This window comes from Teleopsis dalmanni, chromosome 1 (assembly GCF_002237135.1).
Source record: "Teleopsis dalmanni isolate 2A chromosome 1, ASM223713v2, whole genome shotgun sequence".
In the NCBI taxonomy this organism is placed as follows: Eukaryota; Metazoa; Arthropoda; class Insecta; order Diptera; family Diopsidae; genus Teleopsis; species Teleopsis dalmanni.
Window position 1 is genome coordinate 206,922,690 of NC_051846.1, and position 15,140 is coordinate 206,937,829.

Here is a 15,140-nt window from a genome sequence, read left to right on the forward strand (position 1 = left end):
ATATGATTAAAAGTAATGAAAATATTTTTGAGTGATATTTTAGAACATTAAATTCAGTAAAAGAGTACAAGGTAAGTGGAATGTGAAATTTATAAATACTAATTCATTTCAAATTGGATGAACATAAAGAGAAGACGCTGAATATCAGTATATGAGCACAGCTAGTTTAAGAAAGATATATTCTGACAACCCCAATATAATTACTTTAAAAAATGATCAATTGTAACGAAAATGCAATAGGATGTCTCCTAACAATTTCAATTTTTAAATAAAAAAATTAGATCAATAAATATATTGGTATATATAAAATTAAGATAGAAGTTAGTGCTTTTGATTTGTTGGAAGAAAAAGATTATTGAAAGTGAACTAGAAAAACCAAAAGTTAAAATTCTGATTTGTTGTATCTTTACGGAAACTATGAAGGAAGGTTCAAATCATAGAGTGTTATGACGCTTTAAAAGAAGAAGAATTAAAATATATTTTAAGTAACTGCTATTGTTTCTAGTGGTTAGTCACATAGAGACTAAGTGATAATTTTAAAGATAGAAATGATGTAAGTAAAATAAAGACATTGAAGCAGTACTAAATCCGGTACTTTTTAATCTGACTTTTTAATTTAATTGAACTAAACAACGAAACTTACCATTGTTACTCAATTGTCTAGGATATCCTATAGAGGTTTAGAACTGTATTTTAATACGAGATTAAATATATCTTTATTATTCTAAAACAGCTTCATAAATATAAATACCTTTAATATTCAGTATCTGCTGTCTTACTGTATATGTGTGAGTTTTTTTATGTACTATCTAGGTTGATTTAAATCATTTAGATGAATATGTAAGATATAGATATATAACGTACTACCTTTGAAGGAGTTTATTTAGAACTTTAATGAAAACTCGCTGGCTGTAATTGCAATGTTACGAATGTAAAGCGATAGAACATCGATAATATTTAGTGAAATAAAAGTGATACAACATACAAAAACAACGTGTATATTGTATATGAGATACTTGAAATAAGAATGATAAAGACTTATGTTAATTAAACAATAGTAATTTGGTTAAGGTCATGGATATAATATATTCAGATGAAAGCATTAAAAAATTCTAATTAATCTGTTTAATTGGAACTATTTATATATAATATATGTAGAATTTTGCAAAGGAATACCCTTTTGTAAATACACTACTCAAGACCTCCATAGTAAGAGAATCGATTATTATACATTATTCATATTATGAAATACAATATTTACTCAAAAGGAACTGTGTGATTCAACGATGAAAACTACATACTCAGGTACCAGGAAATCTGTGCATATCTAACTATTGTTTGTATCGGTTTACTGGATGCGATGTCCAATGAAGTGAATTTTATTTAATTTAATGAATATTTAACTTAACTTAATGGAAACATAAACTAAATAAAACTTAAACAAACAATTTTTTACATTTAACTCAGAGCCAACAATGGCTCATAATCTAAATCTTTCGGAGCCGCTTTCTTTTTGTATTTTTTCTGAACTTTTGTTTTGGCCAATTTTGATTTGGATTTACTTGTGCGATTTTTCTTTTCTTCCAATTCTTTTTCACGATCCAATTGTTCCAGTTGCTCAAATATATTTTTGGGTCGCTTATGTGTGCTGGGATTTGTGGAGTTTTTGGCTGCATACACAACAACAAACTGTGAGAAGGCAGAGTCGGCGGGTGTATTGATGTCAGCGAAGTCGCGGAAGTTGGCAAATTGTTCTTCAGGATAAGTGTACTTTTCAATGAAGCCTTCAGTTGATGGACGGCCATGGCCGTTATTAGAATCACCATAAAATTGATTGAAATCACTGTTGTCATCTGGATGATAGGGCATTTCTTCTTCTGGATAGAATGTGCCACCACGCAGAACACCAAAATCGCCCGAACCTAAAAGGGCAGTATCGAAACTACGTTGTGGTGCTGATGTTAGAGATTCTGGATGAGGAGCAGCATATTTAGGTACAACTGGGACATCGGGTAGAGGGAAGTATGGTCTTGAGTGACCTAGCGGTGGTATTTCACGGAAAAATGGTGGATAGTAGTTTTGAGCTGCTTGTGTGTGTGAGTCAATTGGAGCAGCATCGGAACGTGGTGAAATTTGTGTATTTATAATGGGACGAAATTCATGTGTTGGTGGCACATGATAAGAATGTTCATGTGAGCGTAGCACTGTGATGGGCGTGTAATCATTTGGCTCCATCAGCATATCTGAATCCTCTTCAGGGAATTCATCTGAAAATTGTGAAAAAAATACATTAATTTTATAAATGTTATTATATGTGTTTCTTGTTAAAAGAGATAACTTAAGATTTAACCAAAATAAATAAAATTTTATGTTAAAGGAAAAAATGAAGTAGCCGGTCGGTAGTCAGTTGACTCGCGGCTAAAGCGGAAAGTATACTTCATTTAAAGTTGATACAAAGTATTTAAAAGGAAAAATTTACACGTTTTTTGCAAGTCATAATTGCGGACTTTAAAACTGTAGTTGTTGTGTATTTAATGCTCAACATAAAAACTAATGAAACGATAAATCCAAAGTTATTAAAACGAGTAAGCAAATAAAAAGGCATGAAATGCTCTAAACTTAAAGTGCACGAACTTCTCAAGTTGTAAAATTTGTATCTGTAGATTTCCGCAAACTATTTTCAAGTTTATTTAATGTTTCATTGGTATGAAGTTGTTTCTACAGATACGTTACCCGTATGTTGCGCCGATACGTGTATACCACAGGAGGTAACTTAAGTCGCGAACTGAAATGAATTTACAAATTATTATAAATATCGTACATGAACTTCAAGTGTGTTGCCACTTATTCAAGTTTGGTTCAATAAGTTGTACGGCCAAAAGGAAAATAAAAATGCACGAACGTTCAAACAGATCCGGAAAAATGTGTTGAAGAAGCGTTCAATATAAACTTTCACTGGAAACGATTGTGTTCGTTGCTGTTGGCTAAAAGTGATTTCGAAGATGAGGTAAAAATAAGTTTTTAGCAAACAAGTTAACACAACCAAACTAAATCAATGATTTCTTTTGATACATAATATTTTATTAAATAAAAAGAGCTACTTCAGTGCACAATATTGGTGATGTTTTTGAATAGTCTCAAGGCTTGCCTGCAGCCTGTTCAGAAGAAAGTGCAATTTTTGGCTGCAAGTGCACCTTAACCTACAATTTGTGATGCAATCAAGAGATGTTAACCGAAACAACTTTTTTTTTTTATATAAGCTAAATATTATCACAGTTGCACATTAATGTGTAAATAATGGTTATCTGTAGTACCTGAGTTAAATTTCCAGTGTAAAATGTAGTTGCTGTTTGTTTTCAATAATTATGTATGTATAATTACTTTGTACTTAACATACTTATTTGATATATAAATATATATACTATATTATTTTTTAACTTAAAATAACACTATTATATAAATATGTTAATATTAAAGTACTTATTTAAAATATACCACGATCAGCATTGGGTATCTCAAGCATTAGTCGATTAATTATATGAGTTCCAGTTCAGATTATCAAATGAAATTGCTTTGTGTAAATCTTTTATGTTTAATATTTCTACTCAATCGATTTTCATCTACGATATTGCTCTTACTTTTTGCTATATATATATATTACGTGAAATTTCGTTTAACATGTTATTAAAAATGGATTTTAAGCACTTAGTACAGCCATTCTATAAGTTATCTATTTTTTTTATAAGTCGATAAAATAAATTGATTTATTTATTATTTAACTAATTAGAATTGTCAAATATATATAAGTAATGAAAAGTAATGGTATCGTTCTTGATAAATGCATGACTAGGGTGTTTATTCTGAGATGCACATCATTATGGTTCGCGCTTAAGTCAACCCTAATACATTTGTATTTACAAAGACAGTCCAGCAGCAATCAAGGCACTGCTCTCTTAAATGTTTTTTTTTTTTTGAAGTGATATACTGCAGCAACTGGCCTGCAAAACAGAATAGTGCTTTGCTGGTCGCACTAGAATCAATAGCAATAAATCTGCGAACAATCTCGCAATGACTTTATCGTCCAGTGAGCTACGTGGGCCGAAATGATAATGTATAGTAAGAATGATGTATAACATAATAAGTGCATCGCATCTAATTCTCTGGTGTGATACTCTGTATGATTTTAAGACTAGAAAACAAGATCGCTAAAGTCTCGCTTCTCCGTAGAACATAGCTGACAATATTGTCAGGTAATGGCACAACCATAGCCGGCGTTGCGGCTTAGTGGAGGGAAGATGTTGAACCGAAGACAACCTTTTATACAAAAGGTTGTGGCGAATTCGCTCAGATTGGACTGAAGCTGAAATAATTCTATCCACGGTGACACACGTGAAGACCATGTTGTGAGTTTTGATTTTTCAGATAAAAGAGATAAAGGGAGTAGCAGATAGGTCAGCTAGACTTGGGAAATAAACTATTAAAGATGCCATATTGTATAGGACCGTGTAAACCAGAAAATCAACAAAAGAAATGCCAGCTCTAAAATAGGTAGCTTAAATGCATAATTTAATATATTTTATGCTCATTTCAATTTTTACAACGAAATATCTGGACTAATAGTAAATATGATTTATTGCTTATTATTGCAGATTATGTATGTAGAGGTTTCGAACAGTAGTGAATTACAACAACAAAAATTCTTTTTATATTATTTTAATTAATTGAATTTTTGGCTAATCATACAGCTGTCTCGAGTATTGCCAAATACCCATCATTTGTAGTTCTTTTACGATTATTAAATTATTAAATATTGACAGCTATTTTAACATTTAACATAACTTATTTTACATTTTAATAATGTGTAACATAAGAACTAAAGTTTATTTAAGATAATAACTATTAAGTTGTCTGTCTTGAAATTATTTCTTATATTTAATTAGTCGTAAATAATTTTTCGAAACTGCAAGTACCAGAGTTGGAATTTGTGCCCTGTCAAATTTGAAGCTCAGAGTCAGCGTTCATTAGCCAACTGACCCAAAGTCGTATTTGATTTATGTCAATTCCATACTATATTTATGTTTATATACGAGAACTGATAGGCTAACCAACACCACGTTATCGAATCTCAGAATGGTTACAGGCTCCTCGGTGAGGTATGCAAATTTGAGGTCAATGATTGCTTAGTCTGATGTAAAGATAAACAATAATGTATAAACATAATAAATTAATGAATATAATAAACATGATAATATTAATGTAGTGTTTTTAGTTTCTTAAGACAATTTTTTGTTTGGAAGTAATTGCTCACCTATGAAAAATTCTTTTGGATCCGAAAATATTAACCCAAGAGGAAGAGAATATTTTCAAATTTTTATTACCTCATTAACAAAAAACTTTAACATAATCAAGTAATTATAATTAAAGTGAGAAAAAATTAACAATAATACCCAAAATCTCGTCACTTAAGTGTGAAACTATAATTATCATTTACAATATCTAGTAGCTTCCGAGGAAAAAAGAATCATAGAGCAGCAAGCCATCAGTCACTTATCTTAAACACATGTGAATTAACATGGCAATCAACTCGTTAACGTTAAATTACCAAAAAAAAATTGAAAAAAATTGTAGTAAAAATATTAAAAATGATGAGTGTTTGAATATTTCATAACAAAAATGAAAAAACAAAAACCATATCATAATAAAAATATATCTAAAGGCTTTCGAACAATTCCAGTAGGCCAAGTTAACAAGTCTTTTGTTAGATACGCAGAAAAACAAGATAATAAAAGTGTTGAGCTGAACAAAACAATTTGATAGATAATATAACTAACCGAACCGAACCGAAGCGGACCGAACCGAACTGAATGAAGTACCAACAATGAAATGAAAAACAGTGAGTTTGCAGCGCAGCACACTTTTGGCATAATGACCCTGTATTTATAGCGCAACTACTCATAAATAATTACTTTATTACTTTTCGCAAATAAAATACAATAAAACAAATTCAGATGCAGTACGCAGGCTGGCCTTATATCAGGCGTGCACAAGCCCACAAACCCACACATACCGCAACATAGATACTCGTACCTTTGCGGTAATTGCGAAGATATTTTTATATCTGCACATATATTTTAATTATAGCATAAGAGCGACACTTTTCAACATTAAAATCTTTTTGTTTTGTCATAAAATTATAATTTAAATATACAATGAAGCGCATAGTTTCTGTCTGTATGTCTGTCTGTTTGTCTGTCTGTTTGTCGTGTGGGCTTGAAAAATGGGCGTTTCGGCATTTGTGCTTGAATTTTGTGTTTTGTGCTTATTTGTGTTATTTTTAAGGTATATGCAAAAGATTATTAAGTTTTCTTTTTACATCTGCAAAAGTATCTTTCAGATACTCTAAGTAGTGAAGAAAATAAAAGCTTGAAATTAATGTAAATTTCAACTTCAGAGAGACTCATAATCATATACATTTTACCTAACGAAAGTTTTAAGTACGATTAATCTTACTAAAAAATTAAAGAGAAGCAGACGAGTAAAATAATTATCAGCTGAAAAGTAAAATAATTAATTTTACTAACATTGTTATGTATAATCTTAGTTTGGTCTTTTTTTTATTAAAGTTAATCATAAAAAATTAATTTAACTATGAAGTTATTTTTTTATTTACGAGTCTTTAAGATGCAATTAAAATGACATTTGTTATAAATCACGACTCTGTAAAATAAAATTGCTTAATTCACTGCACACTAATTTCGATGTTTGCAATGCATATGTTGCTTAATAAATTTTATTACACATAATATATCCATTACTTTTAATAATATAATATAACAATTATATTATAAGTCTATGAGAGCTAAAGACCTAAAGTCATACTGGCACAACTTAACTCCCTATCTTAACATTTTAACGCAATGTAAACAAATTATTCGGGTCAATCCTATATGGGTACTTATGCTAACAGGCATATTACTTTCAATAGATCGGAACTCAGATTGGTCACTGGTTCCTTAACTAGGCATTGCTTTGGCTGTAGAATGTGTTTTTGTTATTTATCACCTAGCAAAAGTGACCTGAGAGAAGACTGATATGTGGAGATTCTGTAAAATACAGAATAATCTATACACAGTTCATCTATTCATATACTGCAATTGTTAGGAATTGGTGTTAATACTTCCATAATGCATTAATTTCAATAAACAAGGTCCAGTCTTTTGAAGCAAAGATTATTATTATGTTGAACGTCAGTCCGATTTTCTTCACACTAACCTAAGTCTAATGTTTCTAATCTCTCTCTACTCAATATCCCTACTTTAACGGGTTAGCTCTTAAGATATGGTATTTATTAGAGATGGTATAAAGGATTTCAAAAGTCGTGATGTCAATTCCTTTCAATTCCTTTTCATCTCAGTCCAGAAATGATTATACAAAAATTTTATAACCGTTGATAATAATATTTTAGAGCCGTAAAAAAAACTTCGTATAACATATTATAAGACTTGTATAAATATGGTAACTTTTACTATAAATCAGGACAAATCACATAATAGATTGGATCTTCGCAGAAATAAATAAATACGTTCACAATTTTTCTGGAGAAAAATAAAAATATGGCGATAATGATAAATTCAGTTCTATTAATTCACCATTAATTTTTCTTTTACAATTCTATCAATATCAACATTATTAATATTACTTGTTGCCATACGAAAAATATTTTATTTATCGAGGGAGGGTAACATAAGATCAGTTATATTTACACATTTTCGACTCGAGCGATTGTGAGTAAGAAAGTGTTCTGTCTTCAATGACTAAGAGAAAAGTGATTCACTTGTTCAAATTTTCTTATACATATAATCTATTTGAAGTTCAATGGGAGACAACCAAGATATAGTCCCATAGTAATTCACTTGGTGAAATATCTATGTAAAACGTATCAAAGTCCATTTTCACAATAATTGTATAGAATTAGTATGACATGAAAATATGACTGGTAAATAAGGTGAACTCTGGCAACTCCTTTCTGGAAAACTTTGATGTTCCAGTACTTATAAAATTAATACGTAGTAAGGAAAATAAATCAAGTGGATATCAATGATTAAGTTAAAGGATAAACTGCCTTGAAAAAGTTCTGTGATAACATATATCCCGGAATAGAATAAAAGAATCTTTAAGGTATGACATAAAAACAAAAACTCCTTGTAGATGTGTGTTTGTAAATAATAAATGTAGGAAACTATACAACTAATATATAATACATAATGAGAAGGAGAAAAATTAAAGTATGTATGTTTTTAGTACGTGCCTTAAAAAAATATGGATAGTTAGATATACATTCATCTACTATAATCGAACATAAACAATCAAACATTTTTATTAAAGTATCAGTCTTCAAAGAAAAAGTAAGATTCTCTAAGGATAATAAAATAACTGGAGCTACAATAAAAGTAAGGGTTTCGTAAATAAAAATGTATTTTTATTTAATGAACTAAAAATTTCTAGTCCATTAATTTTAAAACACGTGAGCTGCATTAAAGCACAGATTTTCTATCTAGTAAGCTGGGTTATAATAAATTTTATTTTCTTTATTACTTAAACAGTTGGTTTAAAATTATTTTTAATTTTTTTTATCGTTTAAATTTATTTTGTTAATCTTGTGAATCTAGAAGATATTTTGGATCTTATCTATTTCGCTAAAAATTCTTGTGAGATAAAATTTTGGAGAATGCAAAAATCAGTCCTTGAGTAAGTAAAGAGTCTTATATAGATATGTATTTATCTGTTAGATCTTATGGAAATATGTTAAGGCTTTCTTATTGTTTTACAACTTAACTCATTACTTGCATTCTTCAAGTTTTGAATACATATACATGATATAAATAATGATGGATAATTATTGTATTGTATTAAATCGAAATGCACTCGCAGCTATTAGCCATGTTTGCCTGTAACGTTAAATAATATAATTTTTTTTTATAATATAACATTTTAAAACACATTAATTCAGAGATATTTAGTAATATTTATATGAATGGGAGTTATATATTTTAAAGACCTCTCCTTTATTTTATTTCTTTTCTATATAAATTTCAAATAAAAACTTATTTAAATATTGGAGTGACAAACATGTCAGACGTTTATATCTCGATTTAACGAATCGTGGTAGCGGTTTTCATTCTAGAACAAGGACATTTGCATATATTATTTCTACCGTCAGCCAGTGTGTGTTATGATAATAGGCCCACTTTATAGTGAATAAAGAAGTCTATATCTATATCTCGTTTATATCTCGACTTTTCAAATCGGCGCAGCGGTTTTTATTCTAGAACAAGTATGTCTGCATATAGTATTTCTATAATCAGCCAGTATACTATAAAGCTTGTCTGTGTTATTATAATAGGTCTCATTTTGTAGCGGATAAAGGGGTATGTCCTCCATATATCTACATATTTATTATAACTATTAATATCTTGAAGTATACTATATAAACGTTTTGAATTTGCTTTCAATTACTTTCAATATAATATGGTTATAATTCATATCTCATTTTTAAAGAAAAAATATCTGTTATTTTTAATAAATAAATAAATTTATGGTGAATTATCCTATTAAACATTTTTATTACCATTTTTACCACATCACTATAAAATAATATTTGCAATTATTACAAAATATTTTATATTAAAAAGTATTTGCTTTGGTGAAAGTTGTATTAAGCGTTTCCAAATAAACATATGTATTTTTCTTTTTGTTTTTTTTGTATCGTTTAATTTGTGAAAATTTGAATATTTTCCGGGGGCGCGCCAATATTATTACACGCAGATATGCGCAGAAGAAATGCCGGAAAACATTTTCATATGCAGCATCCATGCCAAATGCGTTGATTGTCATTAATGCTATAAGATATATTTGAATGCATGTTTGATCCATTTCAATCCAATCGAATCCAATCTATGATTATTTTGATGGCGCCACAATGCTCCCCAGCAGTCAGATCTGTCGTATTTTGTTGCATAAAAGGCGTGCTTTATGGATTCAACTTTGACGACTCTTAATCGGAACGCAATCGCATTTTTATAAATGAGCTCAGTTTAAAATGCAGCTCCTCCGATTTTATCTGTTTTTCATTAAATATTTGCATATTATTTTGTTTTCAAATGCAAATGTATTCGAATGAGTGTAAATTGGTAGTTTCTATGCAAATGTTTTCTTAATTTCACGCTTAACATTAGTTATTTGTCACAAAATAACTCCTTTTTTTTATAAAAAATTGATTTGGTTTTAGATATTTATTTAATGAGGTTTGATAATAACACTCAACTGCTATTAAATAAAATAAAATTTTTTTTGTTGCGGTAAAATATAAAAGGGCGGGACATGAAATGTGAAGATACCGCAAGAAGAGTAGAGTGGAGATATTTCTGTTATTTAATAAAAATTTCAAAATATATTTAAATCATTTACAGTTAATTGAGCAGGTCTATAAAATATATTAAATCCACCTTAAAAATCAATTATGATGTGATTTACATAAATCAATAAAACAAAAATAGGTGTTTCCTTTTTTCAGTGATTTTGTTTAAGTATGTTCAATTTTTAAAGAAGAATACCATTATTTGGCCAAAGTTTGCTATAATACTGCAATAAATTATGCCTTGATAATTGTTGACTATTAATACTTGCTGAAACTTGCCAATAACAGTTAGAAAGCACTTCTATATTCCAAGTTAACTTGACCCACCTATAATAAAAATAGATCATCTTAACTCATCAAAAGAAACCGCGTGAACATTGCAAGACTTACTACAGTTCTTACTGGCTATTGGTGTGTAGAAACTCATGCAGAAAAACTGCGTATAATCTTCACTGCAGAAGTTGTGCAAGCTCGCAGGAGAAAGAAACCACAATACATTTTCTCTGTAAATTACCAGCTTTGGCGTCCAGAAGATATAGATTCTTAGAAAGACACTTCTTTGATAATTTAGCACACTGTTCATCAGTGAAGACGAAAAACCCATTAATTTACCTAAATTCGGCGGGATAAATTAGTTTCCACTATCCTATACTAAAGTTCTTGCAAAGAATGTTATCTAATGGTCTGCCACTGCAACCAACCAAACCAATATATAATTTTTTACAGATATTTCCAAAAAAAGAAATATGGGAAATGTCATGATGGTGGTCTCGATTCCGTAGTCTATATTAGACAGTGCAATATAGACAACGGAATTGAGAGCATGATGTTTAAATACAGATTTTTTTAATATTAATGTAGATCCTGATCCTGATGATATTGCACAGTGCAATATCGACAACGGAATCGAGAGCACGAAGTTTGTGTATAGATTTTATTAATATTAATTTATGTTAGATCCTGATTCTGATGTTATTGCACAGTGCTATATAGATAACGGAATCAAGAGCATGATATTTAGATACAGATTTTAATTTAATTAATTTATGTTAAATCGTGATCCTGATGATGAATCTCAAGGAGAGTCATAATAGAGAATATGTTATATTAAAAGATATTAAACAAACGTTTAATTTTAATTTAAACAAAAAGTGACCTATGGCCAGAGTAAAAATATATAAAAACCATTATTTTGAGAAATAAATTCAAAATGAAATACAAAAAAATTAATAAAAAATTTCACTTAAGGTGTAGAACATCTATAAATGATAAATTGAATATTTATAGGGGTGCCTTGTATCTTTTGACTTTTTCTTCTATTCGATATAGAAATTTAAATTTAATACTCTTTAATGGTCTTTTAAAGTTTTTATCAACTTTATTAATAATTTACTTAAGACTTAAATAATTATAAGTTATTCAATATGAGTATGAGTATTCAATTTTACTTCTCATTTACTAATCTTAAGTGAAATATATTGAAATCTTGAAGCGTGCAAAAATTTCTTAATTTGCTTTAGTTTTTCATCTGTTGTACTTACATTGAGCAACTTTTAAGGCAACTTTTTGTTGAAAATAATTACAATCAGATAAGTTTTAGTTATTGTCTGCAGCCACACTTAAGCCAACTTAACTGACGGGCCATATATCAAATATTTCACAAGTCGAGCAATTGCAGCAAACGATCTAATTAACTTTTCACAAATCAAAATTACAAAAGGCATATATCAAAGGATACAAATTAAATGTATAAAAAGAAACAAATCCCATAAGGCGCCCATATATCAAAAACTGAATTACTGACACAGATCTCAAGAAAAAAGTAATATTAATAAAAATATGTATAAACTAAAAAATGAAAAATCTTTGGTAAAGAAAATAATGCACCCATGCAATTTGCTTGGGCGGCTGAGAGATAAAATTGTTACAACAACAAAATTGAAAAATAAAATCGAAAAAATGTGCAACAATTGCAGTGATTTTCTACTAAAGATACTTTATGAAGTGGCAGCATATGACCACGCGCCACAATATGTCGAGCAAAACGTTGAATGATAACTGATACCTTGCCCCCTAGAAACTGAGCTGCAACAGACCAACAAAGCACGAAACTTTTTGCAAGCCAAAATAAAAAAGATAAATAATTTAGTAAAAGTCAAAAATAGTGCAAAATTTTTTTTATTGCCTTACAGATACAATGGAAGTAAGTTTCCAACAAACTGCCACGTTCGTTGCTACTGCAAACTAGGCGGTTTAATACATTGCAGAAGGCTTTTCGCCTCTTCGACGTCTATGTGCGACGTCTATAATGTAGTAACCTACTAAGAGTGCGAATGTTTTGGTTACAATGTCAGATCTATTTGTTTCATTTGGTTTTTATTTTTTTTTTTTTTTTTGGTTTGAGATTTTCCTTCAACTTTTGTAGACCAAAAACGCAGACTGGACTTGCCTTGTTAGATACACAAGGCGCAATGTAAATGTCTGTGGACTTCATTCAGTGAACGACTTCATGGTTTCGATCGTTTTGGATCGCTGTGAAAAATTGTTGAATCGAGTTAGCCTGAGCTGCAATTATTTGATGAATGCGTTTTAAATTGGTATTTTGGCTCAGTTTTAGAGCAAATCGTACAAGTCGCTGCACTTTCTGTTTTAAAAGGCAATATTTTTTGTGGTTCGTGTGTAGGGTGCAACGGCATACAAGTGCACGTATGATCACAACAATGTGATTGGCTTGGCTTTATCCGTACTGGTAAAGCAATCTTTAGTTGTGGGTATTTTTTTTTAAGTGGAACACGTGCTAAAGTCGTTTTATTGCCGAAAGGCTTTTTACAGCAAATTTATTATTTTCACTGTACTCCGTCGTATCTATGATTATTTGCATATGATAATTAATAAAATTTGCACAAATCTTTCATGGTATCTATACATATAATTTAATGTTAATTAACAATGTGATATAGATATATACAATACTATAACTGTGTAATTTGTAGCTCTTGAATTCAATTGAAGTAACTATTTTAAGCGTTCTATAGTGACTAGCCTTTTTTGTGATACTGGAATAATCATTAGATACATTATGTTCTGAACACATACAACAAGCTATTACCAAATCGAAATATGAGTTTACCAAACAGACAATTTTTTTATATAAATATGATTTTACTAATGAATTAATATTACATCTACAGATCTATACTGCTGATTTTATAATAGATTAATTTCAATTTAATTTCTTCATTTTAGTTACTTTGGTGTTTCACCTTCCTGGGAAGCGAATAACTCTAAGAGAACAGAGTTGTTCTATCAGCTTGTCAAGATAGTGGAATTGGCGCGTCTGTTGGAAAAACGTATTAACAGAATGGTTTATTTAGTCGAGTGCCTGTCTAAACGAAATGACAATCACATAAATAAGAAGTTAAGCTATCTTCTAACAATCCTTTTGCAGGTTAGAAAGTTTCACTTAACTAAAATCAGTGAAGTTTTTGACGCCAACGAAGACATCAAAAATAATGTAATGGCGTTTGTACTACGAACTCCTCCTCTGTCGGTAAAAAACTATAGACTTCAGCATTGAAGTCCTAACAAAGGTACTTGGATCTTCAGTTGGAATTGATTTCTGGGCACTTTCATCGATTCGAAATGCAGCTGTAAAATTTAATTAGTTATGCTATCTTCCCAAAGGTTGTTATAAGGATTGTGAATATTTTGGATATAAAATTTTGTGCTAGAATATAATATTTGTGTAAAAGATATCGTAAATATTTTTACAAATGTATTATGTTCTAGTAAATGGTAACTAAATTAATTGTTAAAATATATTGAAATAAACAATGTAATCAATATTTATAATTTTTTAATTTTTTATTTTGATTGCTAACAGCATATTTTATGAGTAGGTATATACTAACAACATATGAGCATATGACCATTATATACTTTAATGTAAAGTCTGATAAGATCACTATTAAGATGTTACACATTATTGAACAATTAATGATGTATTCGATGAGTTCTTAAAATATTTAGTAATACCAGGTAGGTAAAAATATAGAATTAACTTTATATAGCTGGAGTTACTGTCGGCTTGCATTATGGAACATCAAAGATTCAAACGCTATATACTACCATATATATCTTAAAAAACGGTTTTCAGAATCAAGGTAGACGCTCATGATATAGTATTAATAGTCAGGTATATAGTTTTATACGTGCTGAGTGATATTATGAAAGTGGCCACTAAACCAGATATATTGGCCTGATAATAAACACAGACAAAGCTGAGCTTTGTTTTTTACCATCTTTCGAGTGGCCAAGGTGAAGTGTTACCTGCTAAAGCTAACTTTAAAATGGATATAGCTAAATATTATACAGATTCTAAGCTGAATATGAAAATCAAATATTGAAAAACGGGTAAGGAAAGTTTTGACCAAGTATTGGTTTCCACTCCTGCATTTATGATGTGATAAAATAAGACATAAAAATCAGTGTTTGAATGTTAGCACTTTAATTGCAAGAGCGTGGATGCTTGAAAGTCAGACTGAAGGCCTTTAATTACGTTCTGCCTACTACATCACATAATCTACCAACACGAATTGACTTTGACCCCAATAATAATTTCAAAAATCAGTATCATACAAGCTCTCCATTGGAAAAAAAATGGAAAAAAGATTAACACAGTCAATTTGGCTTATCATAATTTCATTGACCGTTGAAATAGATG

At 29.7% G+C, this 15,140-nt stretch overlaps 2 protein-coding genes across 2 annotated transcripts in view; one reads left to right on the forward strand and one right to left on the reverse strand.

Annotated features, from left to right (window-relative positions):
* Positions 1-1,447: 1,447 nt before the first annotated feature.
* LOC119671555 overlaps positions 1,448-15,140 on the reverse strand; it is a 55,724-nt gene continuing 42,031 nt past the window's right edge. The window contains exon 2 of the mRNA XM_038082249.1: positions 1,448-2,267. Coding sequence (XP_037938177.1) covers positions 1,459-2,267 — 809 coding nt within the window. The 3' untranslated portion in view covers positions 1,448-1,458. The remainder of the gene's footprint in view (positions 2,268-15,140) is intronic.
* On the forward strand, positions 8,631-14,238 carry LOC119671556. Its single transcript, XM_038082250.1, has 2 exons — positions 8,631-8,748; positions 13,664-14,238. Exons 1-2 carry the CDS (start codon positions 8,729-8,731, stop codon positions 13,992-13,994), a joined length of 351 nt encoding a protein of 116 aa, XP_037938178.1. The 5' UTR covers positions 8,631-8,728; the 3' UTR covers positions 13,995-14,238.

Coding starts and splice junctions, on each gene's coding strand:
- LOC119671556 (XM_038082250.1), top strand. CDS start 8,729: ATGCAAAAATCAGTCCTTGA. Junction 8,749..13,663: donor ATGCAAAAATCAGTCCTTGA/GTAAGTAAAGAG, acceptor TCTTCATTTTAG/TTACTTTGGTGTTTCACCTT.